This window comes from Sceloporus occidentalis, unplaced genomic scaffold (assembly GCF_023333645.1).
Source record: "Sceloporus occidentalis isolate IW3139 unplaced genomic scaffold, rSceOcc1.0.p SCAF_3, whole genome shotgun sequence".
In the NCBI taxonomy this organism is placed as follows: Eukaryota; Metazoa; Chordata; class Lepidosauria; order Squamata; family Phrynosomatidae; genus Sceloporus; species Sceloporus occidentalis.
Genome location: NW_028316983.1, coordinates 216,164,498 through 216,191,538, shown reverse-complemented (window position 1 = coordinate 216,191,538; position 27,041 = coordinate 216,164,498). Strand labels below are relative to the sequence as shown.

At 40.1% G+C, this 27,041-nt stretch overlaps 1 protein-coding gene across 3 annotated transcripts; it reads left to right on the top strand.

The window, feature by feature from the left end:
• Nucleotides 1-37: 37 nt before the first annotated feature.
• TMEM64 (transmembrane protein 64) lies at nucleotides 38-26,395 on the top strand. 3 transcript variants are annotated; one of them, XM_089517595.1, is made up of 4 exons: nucleotides 38-1,012; nucleotides 19,971-20,126; nucleotides 22,484-22,549; nucleotides 23,705-23,791. In XM_089517595.1, the coding sequence occupies exons 1-3, from the start codon at nucleotides 332-334 to the stop codon at nucleotides 22,526-22,528; spliced, it is 882 nt and encodes a 293-aa protein (XP_089373721.1). In that variant the 5' UTR covers nucleotides 38-331; the 3' UTR covers nucleotides 22,529-22,549; nucleotides 23,705-23,791. The 3 variants fall into 3 exon arrangements, with proteins under 3 accessions (XP_089373721.1, XP_089373719.1, XP_089373720.1); XM_089517593.1 differs by lacking the exon at nucleotides 22,484-22,549 and having other exon boundaries at nucleotides 23,705-26,395; XM_089517594.1 differs by lacking the exon at nucleotides 22,484-22,549 and having other exon boundaries at nucleotides 19,971-20,100; nucleotides 23,705-23,871.
• Nucleotides 26,396-27,041: the final 646 nt, after the last annotated feature.

Below are 27,041 nucleotides of genomic sequence, written 5' to 3'. Positions count from 1 at the left end.
CTGCCAGGGGCGGCCCTGCTTAGCCAGCCTCCCACACACAAACCGGGGCCTTGGCGGGAGGGAGAGAGGGAGCTGAGCTGAGGAATGGGGCTGCTCTGCCGGGGCGGCGGTGTCTCCTTCTCCTTCTGCTGCTGCTGTTCTCCCGCCCTGAGGCCTGGGCCTGTCCTCCCACCGAGGTCTCCGCTCCTCAGCCTAATGTAGGAAGGCCACTAGCGCTGAGCCAGACAGGAGCCGCCGCCGCCGCCGCCATGGCCTCCTCCCACCGCCCTCCGCCTTAGAAGCAGCAGCCGCCGCCTCCTCCTCCTCCTGCTGCTGCTGCTGCTTCTGCTCGATGTGGAGCTCGGGGGCCGCCGCGGTGCAGCTGCTCTCCCGGGCCGCCAAGCACGCCGCCGCCGCCCTCGTGTCCCGGGGCTCCCGTCACAGCGGCGTGGGCGCCGAAGGGCCCGAAGCGGCGGGGTCCCCTGTGTGTCCCGGCGGCCGCCCCCAGGGCCCCGAGCGGGCGGTGGAGCTGCTCCTGTGGCAGCTGCCCGGCGCCGAAGGGCGGACGTGGCGGTGCTGCTGCTGCTGCTGGTGCAAGGGCTGCCTCTGCGCCTCCATGGCGGCCGCCCTCTGCTTCGGCTCCCTGGCCCTGGCGCGGCACTCCCTGCGGGGCTGGATGCTGTGGGCCGAGGGCCTGGACGGCGTGGCCGGCGCGGCGCTCTTCACGGTGGGCTTCATCGTGGTCTCCTTCCCCTGCGGCTGGGGCTACATCCTGCTCAACGTGGCCGCCGGCTACCTCTACGGCTTCGTCCTGGGCATGGGCCTGATGGTCCTCGGCGTCCTCGTCGGCACCTTCGTCTCGCACCTGGCCTGCAAGAGGCTGCTGGCCCGATGGGTCCTGGCCCGGTGGATCCAGGGCAGCCAGAAGCTGGGCGCCGTCATCCGGGTGGTGGAAGGGGGCGGCGGGCTCAAGGTGGTGGCCCTGGCCAGGCTCACCCCGATCCCCTTCGGCCTCCAGAACGCCCTCTTCTCCGTGAGTGGCGCCGGGGAAACAGGCAGGCAGGCGGGCGGGGAGGGTCCGGAGGGATGGATGGCCTTTGGGGAGCCTTTGGGCTTCAGTGCCCCTGCGTTCTGGTGCAGGAAGGAGGTAGGACGCTGCAAGATCAGGCTCAAAATACCCCCCCCCCCCCCCGAGACCGCTTTAACTGCCCTGGCTCAGTGCTGCTAGGAAATCTTGGGAATTGTAGTTCCTTGTGGCGCCAGAGCTCTCTCTGGCAGAGAAGGCTCAATCTCTCACAAAACTACAGTCCTCAGATTTCGCTAGCATTGAAACGGCAGTTAAAATAGTCTTGAACTGGGTTATTCCTGCAGTGTGTTTTGGACCCATCAGTTAAAACCAATAATGTAAACACAAATCCATGCTTCTTAGTTTCTTTGTCATTGGCCCACACACACATTCATGTGTCTCAGGACAGGGGCTTGTTGCAGCTTTACGGTGCCTCCTTAAGGTTTGTGCTAGAGGCTGTGTATTTTAGTGGCAGGCCTTTCTCAGAAGCCCCCCTCCTCTTCCCCTTCTGGGTGCCTCAGTTCTCCTCACAGTTTCCCTCAGTTGTACCAACTGAGCATTATGTTTCCTCTGCTCTCAACAGGGCCTTGGTGTTGAGAGGTAATGTTCCCCCAGCCTTTTGTGTGTCTGTGCCTTCAAGTCACCTGTTGACATATGGTGACCCCATGAATTTCATAGGGTTTTCTTAGGCTAGGAATACTTAGAGGTGGTTCTGCCGGTTCCTTCCTCTGAAATAGAGCCTACACCACCTGGTATTTATCATGGCCCCTTATCCAAGTACTAACAGCAGACCTTGCTTAGTTTCCAAGATCAGAAGGGAACTGGTGCCTTTAGGGTATCTAGGTCTTTTGAGAATTGTTCATTGGTAAGTGGCTTCCCCAGGGCTACTATGAGGCTGCCTAAGGAGTGCCAGCTCAAAATGGAGGGTGCTGTGAAATTCCTCCTAGACAGAAGGTTGTAATGTAGGACCGGTCCTGGAAAAGGAGGCTGCATGGTCACCCTGCACTCAAACCACTATGCCATACTGCCTCTCACTTTCAGGAATGCCACCAACCCACTGATACACCTTTCTCTTCCTCATGTGAAACATAGCCTTCTTCATATGCTATTAACTGCTTTTGTTGTTGTTGTTTTGTCCCTTCAAGCTGTTTCTGACTTATAGTGACTCTATCATGGTGTTTTCTTTCCAAGATTTCTTAAGAGGGCATTTGCCATTGCCATCCTGAGGCTGAGAGAGTGTGGCTTGCTCAAGGTCACCCAGTGGGTTTCCGTGGCCGAGTCGGAATTCGAAACCTGGTCTCCCAGTCCAGCCACACTGGCTCTCAATTATAGACCCAGGCAATGTGAATGATTGGAAATTGTGGCATGAAGAGCCAGAGCAGGGCGATCGGATGTCCTAACCACCAAAATGTAGGATATTCAAGAAAAAAATGGATGACAGTTACAAAATGTACGCTCAAAACAATCCTCTGAATGCCAATTCATGCTTCCTTGTCATGCTCAAAATGGAGGACATTTTGGAATTCCTCCTGGACAAAAGGCTGAAATATAGGACATGTCCTAGAAAAGGAGGATGTCTGCTCACTTGGCAGTGGTGCCAGGGCAGTCCAGAGTGCGAAGCAGTGCTTAATTGGTCCTGTATTCATCCTGGTGCAGTTCAATTGTATTAGTATTTATACACTGTTCTTCAGCCACACATGCTTTCAAGAGCGGCTTTGTTGTTGCTGTGTGCCTTTAAGTGCTTTCTGACTTATGGCAATCCTAAAGCGGTCCTATCTGGATTTTCTTGGCAAGATTTCTTCAGAGGGGCTTTGCCATTGTCACCATCCTCTGAGGCTGAGAAAGTGTGACTTGACCAAAGTTTCACAGTGAGTTTACATGACTGAGCTGGGTCTAACCCTGATCTCCAGTCATAGTCCAGTGCTCAAGTCACTACACCATACTGGCTCTCAGAGCAGTTTACAGATTGTTAATTTGACAACTATTGATTATAGAGAGCCAGTCTGGTGTAGTGGTTTGAGCCTTGGACTAGGACACCGGGGGACCAGAATTTGAATGCCAACTCAGTCATGGAAACCCACTGAGTGACTTTGGGCAAATCACACTCTCTCATCCTTAGAGGAAGGCAATGGCAAACCCCCCTCTGAAGAAAACATGCCAAGAGAACTCCAGGATAGGCTTGCCTTAGAGTCCCCATAAGATGGGAATGACTTTAAGGCACACAACCACAAAATTAGAGACCCAGTCAATGTAAATAATTGAAGCCCATGGCATGCAGAGTGAGAGCCACCCAAGGACTGGTTCAGAATGGGTTTCCCCCTCCCGTCTCCCCTCCAGGGGAGTGGTTTTAAAGTTTACCATGGAAATGTGGGTTATGAAGCATATGTCACATGAGAACTAGTTAAAAAGGAAAGATCAATAGGGACCAGATGCTACATAAAAATGCATGTAATGGTTGCCTAGTATTTAAATTGCGGAAAGGTTTTCAAAATGGAGACACAGGTGGAAAGGAGGATACTTTTTCCATTGCCCAGATCTCTGCTTCAGCAGCACACACACACACACACACACACCCCACCTCGGGGGAAATGTTTCTTTTAAAACTGCATGCAAGGGGAAAGTTGTTGTTGTGTGCCTTCAAGTTGTTTCTGAGTTATGGCACCCCTAAAGCTTTTATGGGTTTTTCTTGGCAAGACTTGTTCAGAGGGGGGTTGCTATTGAGGATGAGAGAGTATGACTTGCCCAAGGTCACCTGGTGGGTTTCCATTGCTGAGCCGGGATTTGAACCCTCCCAGTGTCCTAATCCAGCACTCAAACTATTACACCACGCTGTTACTTGGGCATACTTTTTTAGGCTGCAGTCCTAAATGCCTTTACTAGAGAGTAAGCAATACTCAATAGAAGCTTGCTTCTAGGACAAATGGTGTATAGGACTGCTATTCATGTGGGGAAATAGGCAGGGAAAAGGTTAAGTAATTGTGCCCTCGTTCTGGCTTTCTGCTTCTGAAGACCATCACAGGCTTTATGTTGTCTTCAGATAAGCTGTTGAGGTGGACTTACACAGTGAGTGCCACATACTTGAAAGGTTATTCCTGCTGGCTCTCTCCCACAGCTTTTCCAAAAGGTGGTTTTTAAAATCCCACATAACTTTGAATTCCTTACAGGGAGCTTTCAAAGTATAGTTCTTATTCAGGAGACTCTTGCATCAGATTCTATCCCAAGTTTGTTTCTGCTTATTAAAAAGAAATGAAGATTCAGGGAAGCAGGAATAATTTCCTCCTTTGGATTTATGTGACCTTGGATTTCTGTGTCTCTTTGAAGGGAAGCATTAATTAATTCTGAAATAAGAAAGATGCAGGTAGTGCTGTGTTGGTTTTGGCTCTTGGCAGACTATTTCTCCATCTGTGTTTTGCTTTCAGATCACAGGAGTGATCCTACAGTTAACTCTGTCTGGCCCTTTGATATTCAAATTCTGATTGTATGAATTAATTGAAAACCTGTGTCTGCATGTAAATGACTGGTGGTTATGCAGAGTTATAATTTTGCTGGGAAACCATAGTGGTATCTTCTCAAATTTTTGTCTTGTGAACATTCAGAAATTAAGGGAGCTTCTTGAGGAACTGTGGTGTTTTCCTTTCCCCATTGTCCAAAGAATTTGAGGAGGGGAAATTCAGTTTCATGAAATCTTAATGAAACCATAACCATTAGTAAATAAAGAAGAAACTATGGGGAGGGGATTTCATATGTTTTAAAACGCTGATTCATTTTTGATGCATTTTTGGTATGTTGAAAAGCTGTAAAAGTGCCATCCTACACATATCTAGTTTGTGCACATTAGTGACATAAAATTAGTTGGAACTGAAAATTGGGCAACTTATTTTAAGTGCTCCTGAGGGCTTTTCTAGATGGGACAAATGTGTCAGGAATCTGGAATGTTGGTTTGCAGCTTTGACACTCACAGTTTCGATTATTCGCGAGGTCAGGGCCACTGTACACACACTCCTCATCCTTCCTGGGCCCAGGGAGGGAAAAAGCCCAGGAGGGAGGAAGGATGCAAGCGCCAATCCTGCCCCTTTCCAGGATGGAGAGTTTCCTCTTTCCGCAAGCAGCTCTCTGCCTTGGGAAGGGATTTGGGGAAAATAATCCCTCACCCTTTTCCAGGAAGGAAAGCTGCCTCTTTCCTCAAGCTGCTCTCTGCCTTGGGAAAGGGTTTGGGGAAAGTGAACACGCCCTCTTTCTGCCATTGCAAGGCTTTAGAGAACTTTCTGGAGCTCCCTGAAGCCAAGTTGGAAGGGAAGGAGCCGCAAATGCATGCTCTCCTGCCCTTCCAGGGCCTCAGAGAGCTTGTTAGAGCTGTTTGAGGCTTCAGAAGGGTGCTCACTGCTCTTGCCCCCCCTTATTTGTGAATTTTGATTTTTGAGGGGGTCTTGTGCCCCTAACTCCCGTGAATGTCAAGGGTCAACTGTATAGTACATCAGTGAAATAATACTCTTGCTTTGTAACTGAAGATTTATTTAGAGAAATCAAGGGCTTTTCCAAATTGGTTTATAGAAGGGTGAGTTCTCAAGATATAGCACATTGTGTTTTGCTTGGTTTTGTTGTTTGTTATTGCCTCTGTCTACAGGTTCCATTGTTTTGTGGTGCTGTTTGTAGTTATTTATTGGGTCTACACTTGGGTTCTTCCAACTTTTTTTAAAACTGGGATGTTGTTTATCTAGGTGGTGCAGTAGTTTGAAGGTCAGTTTTTCTCCTCTCTGATATTAATTCTGCCTTCGCATTGGGGTTATAGTATTAACACTGCAAAAGTGTCCATTTAATGGATGTACTGTAGCACTACAATTATATGTAAATCAAAGAGAAGGAAATTTGTCTTTCAGACTATAGGATCATCTCAGCAAACTATGATGCAGTTTTTAATTTTTTTTAAAGAGTCCTAAAGCAAATCCATGAAATAGATACAAACTACCTCTCCCCCAAAAAAATAGTGGAATGAAAGGACAACAAGTGTCAAAACCCAAAGAAATGTGTCTTGAGAATTCGCTGTTCTTTGGATCAGTTTTGAAGAACACTGGATTCAGTGGGATTTACTTAATGGTAAAGATGTAGAAGTACACCCTGAGTTCATAAGTTGGGCATTAATAATGGTGTTGCTGAAGTTACACAGTTTTCAGTCTGCATTGATCTTGATTCTGTGGTGCCCTCTAAGATTGTCATCCTATAGCAGCAGCTTCTTAAATGGCTTCTGTGGAGCTGGAAGAACATTTAAATTGTCCAACTATGTAGAAAGAAAGGCAATCTTCTAGGAATCGGCTTATACACCTATGCTTATCAGGACAAGGTCCTGTTGCGGCATTATGGTTGTGAAACTTTAAGGTTTGTGCTAGAGTTATGTATTTTAGTGGCGTGCATAAGGAGCTGTCAGAAATCATCTTAGGCAAATTTCTCCAGAGGTCTGTAACACCCCAACCCATTACATGCCCATCCCCCAGTCTGGCTACTTCAGTTTTTTTCAGTTTCTGCACTTATACCAGCTGAGTATTTTGTTGTCTCTGATCTCAACAGGATCTTGGTGTTGACAGATAATGTTCTCCCAGACTTTTGTGTGCATGTGCCTTCAAGTGGCCTGTCGACGTATGGCAACTTCATTAATTTTACATAAATAATCAGAGATGACTTTGCTAGGTCCTTCCTCTGAAATATTGCCTACAGCACCTGATATTTGTGGTGGTCCCCCATCCAAGCACCACCAGAATGGACCCTGCTTATCTTCTAGATCAGAGGGGATCTGGTGCCTTTAGAATATTTACATCCTTGAGAACTGTTTATTGGTAAACGGCTTTCTCAGGGCTATGAGACTGTTATTGTTTAAGCCATACAGTGTGTTTAGTACAACTGCAGCTTTTATCTTCTTGGCAATTGGCATTTTTAAGCACTCACAAAAAGGTTAATGAAGTTATAAAAAATAATTTGAAAGTTAATGTGTGTATCTGGGTGCATGTGCAGCAGAGTGCAGAACTCAGAGGATAAAAATATAATAGAGTTACTTCTAAGGGATAATAATCAATTCTAGTACTGTAATGCCAATATTTTCCAAGATATAAAAGGATGAACATCTTGGAAATTATTAAATCACATCTTTAGCAAAATTATGGAAAAGCAGTTTGAAGACATTTGCTTGAGAATAGGAATGTTTGCATTATATACTTCAATTAGACCTCTGTAGTTCAATCTTTTGCATTTTTACCTTTTGAGTATCAATGTGATAATGTTACTTTTGGCATGTGTAGTAATTCATATATTTTTAAAACCTATCTTTCTCTTTATTTTTTGTTTTGGAGTACACATTCTTTGTAAAATACTTTGAAACCGCTTCAAAAAGAATATAACAATTGCAGAAAATACATGGAATACCTACCCTCAAGTCGACCCCAACTCATTGTGACCCTGTGGATGAGACATCTCCACTTCTCCTGTGTTCTGCTGTTCTGTTTAGATCCTGTGAATTCAGGCCTGTGACATCCCTGAGTGAATCTAGTGGTCTTTCTTTTTTTCTGTTATTTTCTACATTCCCTAGCACTGCTGTAATGAATCCTGCCTTTTCAAGATGCGGCCAGAATGTGACAGTCTCACTTTCATCATCTTGTCTTCTGGGGAGAGTTTAGGCTTGATCTATTCTAGGATCCATTTGTTTGTCTTTTTGGCCACACAAAATAGTTTTTGGCCAAACTGATGCTCCAAAATCGACTTGGGATTTTATTGTTTTATATGCTGGTGTCAGTTAACTTGAAAACACGGGGAAAAATTAAAGAGTGACCCATTACTTCTTATACTGCTAGTATTAAATAAAAGAAAGGTTTTCTTTCAGAATTAATTAACAGTGATTTACTGAAATAAAGATACTTGGGAGGTTTTGGTTTTGGGGAAAGATATTGGATATTCATGCCACGGAATGTTAAACTAGTTTACTTGGACATAAAGTTCACTGGGCCATAATCCCTGGTAACTGTGTTTAGAATTGCAGCCATAAACTAGTGTCATAGCTGTGAGAGGCAGACCTGTTAAGCACTTAGAATTTAGACCTTTGCTTTGTTGCCTTTAGACTATTTCTAAAGCATTATTCTGCAGTGCAGTGTGCTAGTCTCCATGTAGAATGCTGCTGAAGATTTTTTTTCTTTCTTTCACAGAGAGAAATCTCAGTATAGGAGAAAACATTGTGTACGCTGCTACGTTTATATCCACAAGAGCCAGAATGAATTGTCTTAAATCACCATAAAAAAGGCATGTTCACACCATTATGAAGTCAATGTTCCTTTAAAAAATAATTTACAACCTCCCTGAAAAAGTATTCATACAATTTAAAATGTTGGTTTGCAACTAATTGTAGCATTTACATTAGTTACAGCTATGTTTTGCTTTTATTTATCATGCAGCTTGTAAGAGTAATGCCGAACTATATCTGCTGGAGGGGAAATGTGCAATTATGAAACTAATTGATTTTTATTGTTCTTTCTCTGTACAGACGTAGAAAATGCTAAGTGAGATTACACAGGAAGCCTAGCAGTATAACTCCTTGCTTTAAGAATTAAATCCCACTGTATTCAGTTGGTCTAATTCTCAAATACAAGTACGTTTCAGGGCAAGGCTGCAGTCATATGCACATGTACAAGGGAATAAATCTCAGCAAAAGCAGCGAGACTTGCTTCAGAACAAACATATAAAAGATTACTTTGCACATACGAAGAACACTGCAGAATGTGGTGGCAGTAACTGAACATAATTAACAGTGTTCAGTTAATCCCTCTTCATTTCTGGCTTTGATTATTTGCAGATTTGATTAGTATGTTCTCTTTAGGAATTTCTAGGTTCTCCTGTGCAACTCTGCCAGATGTTGACCACAAAGATGCACTGGAGGACTTAGAAATTCCTAGAGAAAGCACTTCTCAAGGGATTTGTAGGTCCTCCAGCATGATTCTTTGGTCAACTTCTTCTGTCAAATGTTGACCATAGATTTACATTGGAGGACCTACAGATTCCTAGAGCAGTGTTTCCTTAGGTAAACAAAATAATGATATTTTATTTGCAGTTTTTCCACTTTCATGGGAGTGCTTTGCCCCTAACGCCAGTAAGTACGGATGGCTCACTGTACCTGCATACAGTCAAACACAGATTGATTTGGAATGTAGAGTTACAGATTTCCAGTACTTGAAAGCTGCATCACTTACAGAAGCCATGTGGTTAGATAGCATAAAAAGCAGTGGATGTTTCTGGTAAGATCAAGGATGGTGTTTCCTGTAGACTAGTATCTGTAATGACAGTTCTGGATGCAGTAGGAGGTGACTTACTGGGTTTTATTGTAATGCTTGATCTCAAAAGTTAGAAGTGTCTCATTGCTTCTTTTTACCAAAAAAACAAACAAAATACAGGGATTCAGTCTGTGGTAAAAGGGACAAAGATGCAGTTTGAGACTATTATACCTGTTCATTGGTGTATAATCATCATTGAAATCATAGAATTGGAAGAGAACGCACAGGTCATCCAGTCCAACCCCCTGCCATGCAGGAAATCCAATCAAAGCATCCCCAATAGATGGCCATCTAGCCTCTGCTTAAAGACCTCCAAGGAAGGAGACTCCACTACACTCTGAGAGAGTGTGTTCCACTGTCGAACAGCCCTTACTGTCAGGAAGTTCTTCCTAATGTTGAGGTGGAATCTCTTTTCTTGTAGCTTGTATCCATTGTTCCGGGTCCTGTTCTCTGGAGCAGCAGAAAACAAGCTTGCTCCCTCCTCAATATGACATCCTTTCAAATATTTAAACAGGGCTATCATATCACCTCTTAACCTTCTCTTGTCCAGGCTAAACATCCCCAGCTCCCTGAGTCGTTCCTCATAGGGCAAGGTTTCCAGATCAATTGGGCATCCTTCTGAATATACCTGAACAGGATTGGGTTTTATCAATTTCCATTAAATGTAGATTCCATGGTAAGCAATGCTGTTTTTTGAGACATAATTGAAACACAACTTAATTTTTTAAAAATTAAAACTCCTTTTCTTTTTTCGTTTTAAAAAGCCATTGATGTTTTTCAACTGTGCTAAGTACATGGCCCAGGAGAAGACAAAAAGTCCGGAAAGTAACTAACTGTACTGTTGTGTCCTTGAGCATTTTTATTTATTTACTTACTTAATTTTGCGCTTCATACTGAGAAGCAATGAATTTGAAGCATTTTTGGAAGCTACTGTTCCTAGCTGCAAACATTTCACTAGAAACCAGTAAAAATAACTCCAGTGGGAAAGACATTCTTTGACTCTTCCACTGTCTAACACATTTGTGACACAGATAGTATGAGACATTGTGATTTGGCTGAAAGCTCACATGCCAAGTCAGATAAGGCAGCTTGAAAAATATTTTCTGTCTTTGAGATACAATAGTACATTCCTTTTTTCTTCCCCTTATTTTTTGTGCACACAAACTACGAATACCAAAGAATGTTTTTTTCCGGTTTACCAATAAGAGTGACCTTGAGCAAGTCACACTCTTTCAGCCACAGAAAAAGGCAAAGGCAAACCCTCTCTCTTGCCAAGCAAACTCTGGGGTAGGCTCGCCTTAGTATTGCCATAAGATGAAAACGACTTGAAAGCACATGGTAAAAACAGCAGCATAATAGCAAGTACATTTCTATACTGCTTATCAGTGCACTTAAGCACATATGCATTCTCAAGCCCCATTATAGTTGATGGGGCAGGGCAAACACTCATATTTGCAGAAAATTCTAGCCTGCTGTTACAGCAGACCCACTATATATTGTAAGTCAGTAGTAACTTTATAAGATCCTAAAGTATAAAGATATACAACTGAGCACTGAAGTTAGAATCGTCCAACCCATTGTATTTCCCACAACTGCATATGGATGTGAAGGCTAGACAGTGAGAAAAACCAATGAAAAGAAAATCAACTCAGTTCAGATACAATGCTAGAGAAGAGTACTGTGGATACTGTGGACAGCCGAAAAGACAAACAGATGGTCCTTGAACAGATTAATCGGGAACTCTCCCTGGTAGCCAAGATGACAAACTGAGGCCATCTTATTTTGCCACATCATGAGAAGGCATGACTCATTAGAAAAGACAATGATACTAGAGAAGGTAGAAGGCAGTAGAAAGAGAGGAAGACTGTATGCAAAATGGATAGACTCAGTCAGGAAGGCCATGGGCCTGAATCTACAGGACCTGAGCAGTGGAGGACATGGGAGCTTGGAGATGTCTCATCCACAGGGTCACCATGAGTAAGGGCTGACTTGAGGGCTGTTAACAACAACAAACTTCTTCAATTTCTGTCCAAGGGCCCATTTACACTATACAGTTATTACACTATGTTGTTGTTGTGTGCCTTCAAACTTTTTCTGACTTATGGCTACCCTAAGGCAAATCTGTAATGCGAGTCCTTTTTGGCAAGATTTATTTGGAGTGGGTTTACTACACCCCTCCTTGAAGGCTCAGAGAGTGTGATTCATCCAAAATGGATTTCTTTGGCTGAATGAGGATTTGAATCTTGTTTTCCCATAGTGCTAGTCTAACACTCAGACCATTATACCATACCTGCTATATTCTAGGTCAGTTACTACAGTAATTTATAAAATCCAGAGATTAGCTGTTTAGGAGAGGATATTTAGAATTTTCAGTCAGAGGGATCTAGTGCATATCCAAACTGCAAGCCCTGGGATTTCATATGATACTGCCGTGGCTGTTTTAGTGATATAGAGTCATCCTTCTCTGTTCGCGGGGGATCTGTTCTGGACCCCCTGCGAAATAGAAAAAATGTGGATATTCAAGCCCCATTGAGTATAATAGTGGTGTGCAGCCTTGCACACGCACCATTTTATCCTTCCTGGCTTGCTGTCCGTGGAAATGTAAAACCGTGAATGGGAAGTCCGCAAATGGGGAGGGATGACTGTATAGTGCTATATTTGTATAGTGGGAGGTCCCAGGTCCTTTGTTCTGAAAAGTAGGGAAAAGAGGTAAAATTCCTTTTTTCCAACTCCAAGATGTGTAATCTAAACTTAATAAAGGAGACAAGATGGAGGGAGATAAAAGTCTTTTTAAAAAAATGCTTTTTCAAAAATCAGAGTGAGATACAGTGCCTTATAGAGGTAGTGACACCCCCCCCCCCCTTTGACTTTTCAACATTTTGTTGTACTACAGTGTGGAATTCAAAAGGATTTACCTGGTAAGTGTAACAACCTGACGCATGCAAGATGGTCAATACTGTGAGGGTACCAAATATTGTTGCAGCAGATAAAGAATCAAAAATAATCTGGTGCTTCTTGGCTGCCACAATATTTATTCCCTTTGCTGTGACATGCCTAAACCAATCCTGGTGCAGCCATTGCCTCCAAAAGTGGTTGAATAGAGTGTTGTTGTTGTTGTTGCTGTTGTGTGCCTTCAAGTAATTTCTGACTTAGATAACCATAAGGTGAACATATAATTGGGTCTTCTTGGCAAGATTTGTTCAGAGGAGGTTTGCTATTGCCTTCCCCTGAGGCTGTGAGAGTGTGACCTGCCCTGTGTCAACCAATGGGTTTCCATGATCAAGCTGGGAATCGAACCTTGGTCTCCAGAGTCATAGTCCAGCACTCAAACCACTATGTTACATTACAGCCATATGAGCTCACATTAATCATACTGTATACACTCATGTATAAGTCTAGAAATCCTCCAGAGCACTGTTAAATGTGTTACTATACAATTTAAATGAAGAGGAATCTTTCAGCACCTTTGAGACTAACTGAAAGATGGAAGTTGGGATCAAGCTTTCATTGACTTGAGCCTACTTCCTCAGATGCATGCATTATAAAATTTAAAGTGTACAGTCATCCCTCCATATTTGCGGATTTGATATTTGCGGATTTGATTATTCACGGATTTCATTAATATGATCTCTTTAGGACTGTCTAGGTCCTCCAGTGCAACTCTGTGGTCAACTTTAACTAAAAGTTGCACTGAAAGACCATTTGTAGCTACTCCAGTGCCATTCTATGGTCAGTGTATGTTGGACATTGACCACAGAGTTGCACTGGAAGACCTAGAGATTCCTAGAGAGGTGTCCTCTCAGAGAAAAACATGGTGTTTTTGTTATTTGCGGTTTTTCCATATTCACAGGGATCTTGTTCCCTTAACCCTAGCGAATATGTAGGGACAACTGTATGTGCACAGCACTGCCTAGAGAAGGATCTGGATTGATCTGCAGTGAGCTGGGAAAAGCTTTCCAACTAGATGTTCCACAAAGCAGGCTTTACGGAAGAGTCACAAGAGCAAAGCCATTGTAGAAACAAAACCACAGCAAAGTCCTTTTGAAGTTGCCAAAATAGATATGGGACACACTGACAATATATGGGCAAATGTGTCTGGTCTGATGAGACCAAAATTGAATTTTATTGGCCTTGCATCAAAATGCCACATGTAGTTCAAAGGTAATACTTTAATACTTATTGCCCTGAGAGCACCTGCTCCACATGAAGCATGGTGGGGGCAGTATCATCTTGTGGAAATATTGTTTGTTCTGCAGGCACTGGGGAACTGGTTAGGATTGAGGACAAGGTGGATTTAACCAAATACAGGAGGAATAGTTGTTTCCATCTGCAAAGGACTGGAACTGGAGTAGAGGTTCATCTTCCAGCAAGACAAGCCATAACTCACAACCAAGTAACACTTGTAATCTAACTTGAATGTCTTACAATGGCCCAGTTAAAGCAGTCAGAGTGAGGCTTTGTGGCAAGACTTTAAGGATGCTTTTTGCCAGCAATCTTCATCCAACCTTGCAGAGTCAGAATTTTGCCACAAAGAATGGGTGAAATCACAGAATCCAGATGCACAAACCTGATAGATAGTTTTAATTCTACACAGTAAGCCATCTAAATAAAATAAAATAGAGGCCCAAGAAAACTTGAAGCTGAAATTGTTGCCAAAGGTTTTCTACCAAATATTGACTCAGAGAAGCAAATACTTGTACAACCAGCAGTTGTTTACTTAACTTCTCTGCTACAATAAAAATACTTTGTATCTTTAGCCAAAAACCCCGAAGGCACCACATCCTGTCTGATCCTGGAAGCTAAGCAGGGTCAGCTCTGTTTAGTATTTGGATGAGAGAGAGGCTGCCAGCAAAACCAGGTGCTGTAGTCTGTATTTCAGAGGAAGGAACTGGAAAAACCACCTCTGAGTATTCCTAACCTAAGAAAACACTTTGAAATTGATGGAGTCACCATATGGACAGGTGACTTGAAGGCATGCATGTACGTACGCACACGCACACGCACACACAGAGTGTGAAGTATCTTGTGTCCACTGAGTGTCAACAATGCCAATGAAATCCATTCTGTTCCCGGTCTCTAACTCAACAAGATATTGAAAAGGCACTGTAAACTTTTCTGTTTAAAACATTTTTGTACCCATTAAAGTTTAAAACAAATATCCTGAAGCCTGTAATTGGGTGTAGTCCCAGGGATCTTAACTTCACTTTCTTAAGCTTTTGATTTCTGATAAATGTGAATATCTATGATGCTACCCAGCAGACTCTGGGAATTTATTTTTCATAGAGAAGAGAAACTAGTGTCTCTTGTTTCTAGCAAATTTTCAAAATTGTTATGTTGTTACAGCTTGTCACAGCTTTGATCCTATGCATTTTTACACAGAAGTATGATTATATTTCTCATGAGTTTGCTTCTAAATAGAAATGCTTAGGTTTGTAGCCTAAGCCATCAAGTAGTGATATCCTTGCTTTATATCCTTGGGCCTGTCTAAACAATGACAATACTCCTTGTTCGAATCAAATAGACTGCAGTAGACTACATGCGATTCAGAGAAATTAGCATAATGCACTTATGTGTAGACTAGCCGGCAGACTCATGTTTCATAATTCTGTAGTGATAAAGGCATGGATAAAGATGTCTGATTATGTTCTTTCTGAGGAATGCTCTGGTTAGTGGCCAATAATGTTTTAATTCTTAATGTAACGAGTTAAGACATTTCCTTGTTCAGAAAGGTTATATATATTTAAAAACACTAAAAAGATTCAAAACAAATGTTTCAGTCAGTCAGCCCAGATTACAAAGCAGAGTGTGAAGTAAAGAAAAAGGTAACTATTAATAGAAAGACCACTGTCCTCTTGCTCTTAGCCAAAGATGTTTTCTTCCTCCATGCAGAATCTGTAGTTTTCTGCTTAGTGAGTCACTCTTTTGCTTGTTGTCTCCAGATATAGTTGAAATTACCAGTTGTTTTCACATAAAACTATTAGCTAGCATGCAGATATTGATTATTTTCCGTGTCTTTTGAACTGCTGAGGTTAGAATTGGGTGTCTTCTAGGCTAAGAAGAAGTCCTCAGCTCTTAGAGATTGGAGGCTGGTGTTCCAATTAGATTTCTCCCCAGCATTGTCTTCATTACCTTCTAAAATCCCTATTTCAATTTAAAATGTGCTTTCTTCAATAAAATTCCCACCAATAAATGCAGTATAATCCTAAAAGAAGTCAAGGAGATATGAAAGAAATAGTATTGGAAAATTAATCCCTTCATACGTATTATAACCATGTACACCATGAATATAAAAGGAGGCTGCGTTGTGGCTGTAGGCGCTGCCCTCATTTTGCACATACTTGTTTGAATGTCTAAAGACTCATAATGTTTGTGTGCCTGGGGCAGATTTTACAACTACAGTGATACTCCCTACATAATTAGAATGTGGCCTTCTAGAAATCTTCCCCATTGTGTGAGCATTTGTTGCTTGTTTTCTTTTTGATCTTTGTATTCTGATATAAAATTAATCATGCTATGTAAAACTGACTTTTAAATTTGGTTGACAAGTGCAATATATGTCTACAGTATTTAAAAATATTGTTTAATTTTAGAGTTTACAAAACTTTGGCAACATGGTATTAAATCTCACTACATTTTGCTAATGCGTTTGCTATATATATATCTCTTCCCTGCCTTGTATTATTTATTTCTGAGCCATTTCTGGATTAAAGCTGAAATAAAGACCGTGATCTGTGCAGATAGCATCTTGCCGTTAGCTTGGGAACATTTCAAACTGAACAGTTTACCATTAAGAAGTGTTCATCTAATCCTTGTGATTGTTTCCAAGTATGATCAAGTGTAATGAATGGCTTACTTAGCATATCTAGTTTCTGATTTAATATTTAAAAGGTAGAGCGTTGTATCCTTGTAGACCTACTCAGTAAATTAGGTCTGCCATGTGTAAACCTCCACAGTGTCCCAGATTTCAATAGAATTACAAAAGTTATTAGATAGTGAGTGCCTTTTGGGTGTGCAGCTCTAGTATGCTCAATGACATGCTTGTCAATAAAATATTTCATTCAGGTTGAATTCCTGGTTCTCATATCCTCATGTTCTTATTCCTGCCATCTCAGTTTGAAGTTACTGTAATTAATAAACTTCTTTAAGTTGTATAAAAACTTATCCCTGCTACTTGGAGAAGTCCCTTATTTATCTACATGCCATGTTTCAGTGCTTCTTACTTGGGTACAAATTAAGTTGAAGTGACTGTAGGTGTTGTAGTAAAATAACTCACACAGTTTTGAGCTGTTGTCCTTCACAGATTATGTTCAATTCCTTTGTAATATTATATTAAAATACTTAATTCCTTTGGTTGTATATACGTTTCGAAGCTTTCTGAAGGGAAATACACTGAATTCGACTTTTGGAAACAGTTTTTTGTGTGTTCAGTTGGCTGGCTTAGGAACATATTTTTGAAATGACAGAGTTCTCATTTCCATTGGAGAGGTAAATTGGAAAATAAAAGACCACTTGCAATCTAGTCATTAAGCTTGCATTGCTAGGTTCTTTTCAGAGACAAACAGCAGTGGTAGCAAACTGTAATGTTCCAGGCCTATGGTATGATTAGTATTTTATTTTGCCCTAATGAGTAAAATCTTATCTTCAGTAACTCCATGTAACTTATAAAGTTCAAATAGTGAATGCTCACTGTTATATTTACATATACAGTAGCCCTTGCTATCCATTGGGGTTTGGTTCCAGGCACACACACCCTCCTATGGATATCAAAATCCATGGGTGCTCAAGTCCCATTATATGCAAGGATGTAGCAAAATGGTGTGCCTTATAGAAAATGGCAAAATTAAGGTTTGCTTTTTGGAATTTAAAAAATACATATTTGCAAGGAGTCAGTGGTACAATCTGTGGATGCAGAATCCATGGATAGGAGGGCTTGACTGTACCTGGCTTTTCTTTTTTGTCCCACAAATCTGTTTTGTGTACTAAGGATGTTTGGAAAAAACTATTCCGTTTTTATCTTAATTATTCCACAACTGCTCCAAGTTTGCACACTGACTTTTTATGATTATGAATACTTTGAATTTAGGTTTTCCTAATCACTTTCCAACACTACTGCACTTGCTCAAGAGTCTGTAGTTGCTTTCATGAATTCTGCTCAACTGCTGTCCTTTATTATGAAACAGTATAATTTTATTCATATAGAAATTAGGACAGAAAGCCAGAGCATGATGTTGGGGAAGGTACTTTAAAAGAAAGTTGGAAGAGGGTATATGACTTTGGACTGTATGAGGTTGGCAAACAGTAATGACTAATGTGGAGGGTTTTTTCTTATGAATAAAACTCAGACAACTTGAAGACAGACATTTCTTAACTTATTTATAGGCTCATGAAGAGACTGTTCTGTTTAGAAACAAAATACAACACTGGGGAGTCTGAGGGATTCCACACTAAACTGTACATACTGTAAATGGAATTGAAATTATAACCCCTTCTTGAACTGTACAGTTAACAAAAATGTTTTTAGCTAATGCTATATACAGTTATAGTGCTATGATTCCACTTTAACAGCCATTATTTTATTATGTGAAATCTTGGGATTTGCAATTTATTATTCAGAATTCTCAGCCTGATTGCTCTAGTGCCTCACCAAAATATAAACCCCTTGATTCCACAGGCTGTTCAGGGCCAATTAAAGAATAAGGCAAAAGGAACGTAATAGAAGAAAAAGCGATATTGACGTATCTTATATCATATGTTTTTCTTGTGTTCCCTCAGATCATTTCCAACTTATGGCTGGCCTAAGGTAAACATATTGTGGGGTTTTCTTGGCAGTCCTTATTCAGAGAGGATTGGCTGTTGCCTTCTTCTGAGACAGAGAGTATGACTTGCCAAGGACCACCTACTGAGTTTCCATGGTTGAGCAGGGATTTGAATCCTTGTCTCGCTGGACCCTAGCCCAGCATTCAAACCATTACACCAGACTGGCTCTCCAAAGAGGAATCATAGTACTTTAGCTGTGTAATGTGAAAAGGCTCTAGAAGAGCTAACTGTTCAATTGTCATAAATGCATTGGGTGGAAATGCATTTTTCATGAAGGCAACATCCTGCCCAGAATGCAAAAAGCATTTGACACACATTTTGGCTGGTTGGTTTTACATAGGAGCACTAATGGTTATTTCAGGGTGTTTGCAGTTGGCAGTTCTGACACAGAGGGGAAGTTGAATGATCCTAGGTCTCATTCATATTGAAATCATATTCAGCTGAGAGCCTACTGTCATTGTTGAATCCCTTAGAATCCCATCTTTTGCTGCCTTTGGCAATATTCCTTAATCATTCCTGTTCAGCTGCTGCTTGTTTACTTGGCACTCTGCACTTTTCTATGTATATTGTATAGTAAACCCAGATGCTTGTAGAACTCATTAAACTTTCTCAGTGTGGATTTTAATATTTATAAACCATTTTTGAAATATTTAAGCCAATTAAAATATGCAAAAATATCTTCTCAAGGGATTTCCCTGGTTTCATAGATATTGTCAAGGATTTCATATTTCAAAATAAAATTTAACTAACAGATGTTCAAATATGAACACTGTTTTTATCATCTTAGGGCCTACTGAAACAAAAGATTGTTTGCTTGTCTTTGATTGCTTGTCTTACTCTTGTTGTCTTTGACATATTGTTGGAATTAAAATGCATTTCTTAAGTAGATATTGTAATGATATGCATGTACATAACTTTATCAGTTATTTATTTACTTTCCACTGAGATCTCATGAAGACCATTTATGTTCCGTGCCTTTGTAGACAGTCCACTTGGCTGACTGATGAGAAACCCGTGGAACTACTCTCCCTTAGAATTCACAACTGTCTTAACCTGTACATTTTCAGAAAATACCATTAAGGTTTTGTTTTGGCCAGGTTAGGCCTTTACAGGAAATTTTACTTAAATGTGTACTGACAGTATTTTACTATCTACTCTGAGCTCTTGGAATGTAGTATATTGGAAAATCTAACATATGTCAACTGCATTTATGAGCTGGATCTTGACATACATTAAGCCAGTGTAACTGTTTCAGTAGGATTTGTTCATTTCAACAGCAATTAAGACTGCTAGATGAAGGCACAGTTATTAGAGTTTAAAATTTAAATTAGCTAAGCACAGTATGTTTTCTGAATAAATAAGTTTAGTTGTAAAATAATTGGGACACAGAAAACTTTATATATGTCAGCTGAATTTCAGTTTAGACATAATCCAAGCCACATACAAGAAATGTACTTTTTGAATAAAAATAAAATCCTAATTAGGTCAATCTCAAAGAGAGTCTTCACAAATTCCTGTTCCATTAACTTCTCCCTGTAGGTGGTTCAAATTTTTTACTATAGCCAGAACTTGAAATAATGGTGAATATATATTGTGAATATAGATATGCTGTTGTGTAGGGAGATATATAGGGAACCATAGGTTATTTTTGATGCACCATTCACTGATTTTGGCATGCCTTCTCGTATTTTTCATATGTATGTTATGCTGCTTACCTCCTTTGAGATTTCTTTAGGACAAGAAACAAATCAGCATATGTCATTATTGGTCACTTTTAATGCATTCTTTTTTATTTCTTTTTTTAGATCACAGATCTTTCTCTACCAAATTACCTGATGGCTTCTTCCATTGGATTGCTTCCAACTCAGCTCTTAAACTCCTACTTGGGCACCACCTTGCGCACTATGGAGGATGTTATTGCAGAACAAAGTGTTAGTGGGTACTTCATTTTTAGTTTACAGGTAACGTTTTTGGCTAGGCCTCATTGAGTGATTTACTTTGATAGACTTCTAGAACATTACTGTGTTTAAATGGAAAATCCAACCGTTTGCTCAACATATCAGTAAACATATTATTTTGGATTTTTAAGTGATAAAAACAGAAGGGTTTCGCTCCAGGGGAGCAGTAATGCATAACCTGTGATGAGATTGTTATTGGATTTCAACTCACACAATGTATTCACCACACATAGGCCTAACAGAAATTGTTGTCCAGCAATGTCTGGAAGGCACAAGTTGCCTGCCTCTCTACTAGAAGATGGTAGTGGCTGAAGGAGTGAGAAGCATTTTTTGGCTAATTCTCCCTTTTCTTTTACTGAGGGTAGAAGGTCCCCCAAAACTGTAGACCAGATTTTCAAGGAGTACAGGTGTTGCATATGGAGGAGGGAGTTGGTTAGAGTCATACCTGTTCTATTCATGAGACTGTTCCAATAGCAAAAGGGATTTCAATGCTATTTTTTATTGTTGGAAGCAGTTCTCTAGGCCAGGGGTTCCCAAACTTTGTGACTCGTGGAGCCCTTTTTAGAATCAGTTTCTATGGTGAAACCCCTAAAAGGCCTACCCTATATCTTACAAGTTAATGATGTTTAGGAGTGGTGTTACTTTTTGTTTCTTGACTTTCATTCCATTTTTATTTCTTTCATTTTCCTGGAGCACCCACAGAACATCTGGGAAGTACATGCGGAGCCCTAAGGGTTCCTCGGAGTACAGGTTGGGAACAACTACTCTAAGCTAAGTGTGGTTGGCTAAAGAGTAGGGAGCTTTTCAGTAGGCTGGACAATAACGAGAGGAAATTTCTGCTTTAAGAAAGTTCTGAGATATTCACATATTTGCACTGGAAACAAATGGTGGTATATCATAAACAATTTCCCTTTTGTAAAAACTAGTTAGTTTTGTAAGAACTAGTTAGTCTTGCGCCACCAGGAGCCCCTGGTGGCGCAGTGGTTAAATGCCTGTACTACAGCTATTCCCTCACAAACCAGAAGGTTGCGAGTTCAATACTAGCCAAAGGCTCAGGCTCGACTCAGGCTTGCATCCTTCCAAGGTTGCTAAAATGAGTACCCGGCTTGTTGGGGGGGGGGGGGGGGCAGTTAGCTTACCACTTAGAGACTGCTTAGGTGTTATTAAGCGGTATATAAATGAAGCTGCTATTTATACTGACTAATCTGATGAAATGGTAACATCACTAGAAGTAAGTTAGAAATCATTATGAGCATTGTCATTTATGTCCCAATAAGAGACAGAAGATGAAAATCAAGAAAACATTGCGCCATTGTAAGCCCACTGCAATCAATTCCTAAATGACTTCCAGAATAAAATAGTTTTCACTTGCTAGCTTCCCTGGGGAGGGGCGTTCTAAAGCCTGGAAGCAACTGATGAGAAGACCCTCCTTCTTGTTTCCATCAAACACAAAGAAATTATGTCATCTGAGTCACTGTCATCTCTGAATAATGAACTTGTTTAGATACTTGCACTGCTGATGGAGAAGACTTGACAGTCCTTTTAATATAGAGTGTGTACATTATGCCAAAGTTTGAGACTGTCCATTTTCAGTTAGTGTTAACAGTGTTAAATTATTTCTCTTTGGGAAGGGTCTTCAGAACCAATTTAAACCAACATATGTATATTTGTGTGTGTTTTAAAATTGCATTGTTGTGTTAATCCTGCTACACTTCACCATTTTGGTGTTTTCCTGGGAGCAGTTGCTTTTTGTATAAATCTTGACTGTACTCAGGTGAAGAGTTAAATGAAAGAGTGTTAAATTTGGTATCAGGACCAATTTTCTCTTTGAAGAAGCAAGCAATATTGAATAATTTTTGGTGGGATTTTAGAGGACAATTAGTTTCACAGTTGTACTTCATTTGCTACATCCTTTCAGAGGCACTCACAAGCAATGGTATTCTATTGGTGAACAATTAGAAACAAAGTACTGTACATAGTAATTTGTTGCATTATTATGTGCTTTTCTCTCTGCTCAAAGTTGTAGCAATTTTATAGTCTTTATAGTCACGAAAAAAAGTTTTATTTTTGGTATGAAATAAGCCTGTTGAAAACAGCATTACAACTTACTGTCTACTTACTTATCATAAGACTTATACAAACCTGTGAGATAAGCCTGTATTTTTTATCTCTGCTTACATCCATTGTGAGTTTATTTGTGTATCTCCATGTGCATTGTTTTGCATGAGACTACTTAGTTCATGGCAGCGGTTTTAAAGAGATAGCTGCATTAGTCCATATCAGTATTTTATAAAAAAAAAAAAGGAGAGAAAAAGGGAGTTTGGGCCTCTTATATTTTAACATGAGCTTTCTTGTATTAGTTTTACTTTCTTAGTGCATATTATTTCATTGGAAGTGGATTGTAAACCAGAAAGGCACATTCTAAAGTAAGTCAGTTAGGGCTTTTTCACATTCAGGTTTACAGTGAAATAATGATTGGATGTCATCAATCTGAGGGGTGCATTACACATGACATCATTGTACTTCCATTTTAAAAATATTTTCTTGGGGTTTCCCCTCCCCAAAATAATCCATTAATAATTGCAGTCATGGAACTGCTCTGTTGTTTGGGGGTACACTGTCCATGAAAACACACATCTGACACTAACCTTTCCCTACTCCCAGTAATGCTTCCCTTGAAAGCAGCACAAATGGCTAAGGTACCAAAAGAGCATTATATTTGAACAACGTTCAAAAGCTGGCTGGCAATTATGCATACCCTGAAATTTTGCAGGCTCTGTTTTTCTTTTAGAATTATAGCATAATTGTACCCTCCCAATAGAATGCCTGAACTGTATCTTCTTGACATTACAGTGGAAAAGGAGGGAAATGGAGGGTAGCAGAGATCCACTGTACCTGGCAGTATTGAAGAAGCCAAGTGGAAAATTTACCTACATTTCATGTATTCTGTTCCAAATTGAGGGGAGAGTGTACTGGCAGAAATGTACTTTCCTAGCATTAACTGTAAAAAAGAGGCCACTGAAATGGGAGCAAGGATTCTGGTAATTGAAATGGGCATTACTGAAGTGTGCGCGTCTAGCAATATATATCTATATATAGATAAAGATATAAAATTACTGTGGCACCACACTTCAGTGGACTGCAACCAAATATGGCAAAGGGTTTGAAAACCACCAGGGCCCTGATCACTGTTCTACCAATATCAAAGGGAGAATATGAAATGTAGGATTTTAATCTCTGTAGTGTAACAGGAATGAAAGAACTGCTTCTAAAGTAAAGTTAGGGTGCAGTGTGAAAACGACCTTGCTATTAAAGTTGCTACAAGACCTCTCCCTTTTCTTCATTTCTTTTTTTTTTAATTGTGTGACAGAGGTGTGATTTAAAACAATATTGTTAGGAATGCCCGCTCATTTTCTTAACTGGGTGCAGTTTCACACGTTTTTATTAGGACGTGCAGAACCTAGAGTCATTCAGACTGTGTTTAAAAAAGCTGGTTCGTTTTTCGGAACATTATATATCTTCTTTGCCGTTATTACTCTTGAAAATGTTAACAAGCACTATGTCTTCTGTTTTGTTCACAGGTTCTAATAAGCATAGGCCTCATGTTTTATGTTGTCCACCGGGCTCAAGTGGAACTCAGTGCAGCCATAGTTGCATGTGAAATGGAGATGAAGACATCGCTTGTTAAAAGCAGTCATCCAAGTAACAGCAATTCAACATTTTGCAACAAAAGGACGTTTGCCTTTTCTGGAAGCGGAATCAACATTGTATGACTTCCTGCCTCTTCTGAAGTATTACTTTAAGGTTTCATGAATCTGGAAGCCTAACCTATTGCCTAGACATTTTTTTCTTGACTTCTCAGCAAGACTTAATCACAAACAGCTGGAGGATATGCTGTGGCACCTACCACACTTGCAGTTTTTAAATTGCAAAATGGATGACTTTTTGTAAGGATCAGTAAGTGGCTAAGTAACTTTAAATGTAGATCCAAGTCTGGCTGCACCTTTTGTCATTATTATACTTGTCATGGCCTGTAGTTTGCACTTTAGGGGTTTTTTTAAAGGTTTTTTTTGGTGTTTGTTTCTACAGACAGATAAAAATACCTTCAAAGCAATTTCTTTTTTGCTTAGTATTATTTATAAGGCTGACTAATAATATACAGTAGAACTTAAAAAACAAATGAGCAAGTGTAAAGTATGCAAATTCACGTGCATTACTGTTGAATGTGCTTAGCTTTCAATATATTTCCAGAAAAGGAATATGTTCTCTCATTAACATCGGGGACATCTAGCATAGAAAATGCCCCACCTCTTTAGGCTGGGAAGGCAAAATAATGAGCACTTCCTGTGCAGGAGGGATCTCTCCCTATATAAACAGTTTCCTGTCTGTGACAGGTTGCAGGATTTCCTCATGGCACTTGGGAAAGGGGACCTGTTTAAAAAAGGTGGGAGGGGATTTTTTTTTGCTCTTTTGGGAAACATTTGAGTTTGCCCTCATTTTTTAATTTGGGGTTGGAGTGTGAAAGAAAATATGGTATATAAATCTTTGGTTGAATGTATATTTGTAAGCCACTGAAACATTGTGGAGCCATTCATAATTTTTCACATACGTTTAAATCCTACATTGTGGGACTGAAGTGCTCTTATATAACATTTTAAGTTACACTGTGTAATATGCAAAGTAAAAGGGAAATTACTGGGTACTTAATAGATTGTGGCAGACAGTGGTTTGAGGGAGAACTTGCAGGTGAAACTTGCACCTGTCTTTACCATCCTTGTGAATAACAAAGGGCTCTTCTGTTTCAAGCCTAGTTCTAGTTAGTTACAGAAAGAGTTTTGAAGGGTGTAGATCAGCTTCACTTTGTTCAGTACACTGTAAGAATTAGAAAAAAAGAGGAACTAAATTTCTGAAAATATGACGGTACTAATAATTCACGTGGCCTTTATTTTATAGGGAAGACCTTATGGTTTTTCTTTTGATAAAAGCTTTAAAAATCAACACAATTCCTCCCTAATACATATTCCTCTGATCATGAAGCGATGCTCTTCATGTATAAGTTTTGCGTGGTACACTGAGGCTTGTACCAATGAAATGCTGTGAAGATTGCATGTGTCCCTTTCTTCTTTGCAAGTTTGTTAAGCGTTTGCAAAAATTAGGAAAAGACAGGCTTTCCATCTTTAAGTAAATGACAAGAAAAGGGCAGAAATATTTTTAAGGCTCAGGAATCTGTGAACAATTTTAAAAGAAGACATTTCATATTACATTTTGGGACTTTGCAGAAGGATCACCCAAGTTATTTCTTCGTGGGTTTGAATGGACTAGAATAAGCCTAACTGTGCTTTTGAGTGTCGGCGCCATTCTTTACAAATGCATATTTATATACCTGAGTTATGTATTCCCCAAAAAGCTTCATAGCAGTTGGAACCAGCACAAAAATATTTTGAATTTATGTAATCTTATTTTGTCTGCAATCTTAAATAGTTTGTTTTGAACAATAAAATATACTTCTGGCTCTATGATTTTGTGTTACTTATTCTTCTCTTTCTCTCCTCTCTAGCTTTCTTGAAGGTTTTATCAGCAGCGAATGGCTATTTGCCTCCCCCCCCCCCCCCAATTAATTTGCAAATTGCCAAATCTAGAAAGGAAGGGCTATAATCCTGTGCTTGGTTGGCACAGTTAAATCTATTGTGTCTGATTTTCCAAGCTTATTTTTACTTAACTTTTTGTTAGTTGGTGGAAAATTGCTTTCAGGGTTATGGTTAATCCAGCATGGTCTAGAGCATACTTTTGTTTTGTTTCTATAGCTACATAGCTTTAATATGTGTCTGGTTATGTTTATAATACTTCATTTAATGTACTGATGTCTGTGAAACTGATTGCAAATCATTGTTTTATATTTGTGGGAGGGGGATGTTAAACTATTCTTTTATACATGTATTACTTTGAACCTCTTTGACACCTGAGAGTTTTATTACTATTTAAGGACGCTGACAGCGAATGATTGCTGAGCCCTTTATTAACTAGTTTTTTATTTGAAAAATAATTCCCAAAAGAAATTTGTTTGATGTCCCAATTAAGGCTTTATCAGTACATGAGTTTTGTGGGTTCCTTTTTTGGACTCCTTTTTTCTTTTTGTGGAGAACACTTTGCAGAGGTATATTTTAAGCAGTTTTATTCCATCATGTTTTGTAACCAGAATAATTTCACTCTGTGAACATTTTTGGATAAAACCATTTCCTTGAAGTTTCTACATTTTGCATAAATAACTTGTGTACCAGTTTATGGAAAATATGCATAAAGCTTTCCTGTATCTTGTCAGTTTTTTATATAATAAATTCATTATGTTTATTTAAAAAGGTACCTGGATATGTATGGAATATACTAGAGATATTTTTGCTCCTGGAAAATTGTTGTGGTAAATAATGATGCCTGGGGACTAAATGAGATTGCAGTGGCTCCATTTTTGCTTGAAATTTCTTTTGCATCAGTAAACGAAGCTGTAAAATCAAGGTATCCATAAATTATAAGAAAATTCTGTTAGCAATAATGTTTTATTGGGTTGATCTATACACAAGGTGTGTTTTTCATTTTGTTTTGTTTTGCTTTCCAAGAAATGACACTCAAATGATAAAATACACATAGCTGCACAGGAAGAGGTGTTACCTGTGTTAACCCATTAGCCCATCAATTTCAATCTGAGACACACTGACTAGCAATGAACTGTTCCTCGCTGGATTCTGTGGAAGAATCTTTCTCAGCCCTACCTAGAGATGCTGAAGAGTTAGCCTGGGGGTATTCTGCCTTGAAAACACAGGTTATAAACAAAGAGCTGTGGCCCTTCCTACAGCGTGTTTGAATATGGAATATGTAGTTAGGAGGCTGATCGAGCCACACAGTGAACTTGATTTAGTATTTCCC

What these genes read in the sequence shown, in the direction of transcription:
- TMEM64 (XM_089517593.1), top strand. Translation starts at nt 332, where the DNA reads ATGTGGAGCTCGGGGGCCGCCGCGGTGCAGCTGCTCTCCCGGGCCGCC. An exon ending in TCCAGAACGCCCTCTTCTCC is followed by an intron (nt 1,013 to 19,970) that starts GTGAGTGGCGCC and finishes TTCTTTTTTTAG; the next exon opens with ATCACAGATCTTTCTCTACC. An exon ending in ACTTCATTTTTAGTTTACAG is followed by an intron (nt 20,127 to 23,704) that starts GTAACGTTTTTG and finishes TTTTGTTCACAG; the next exon opens with GTTCTAATAAGCATAGGCCT.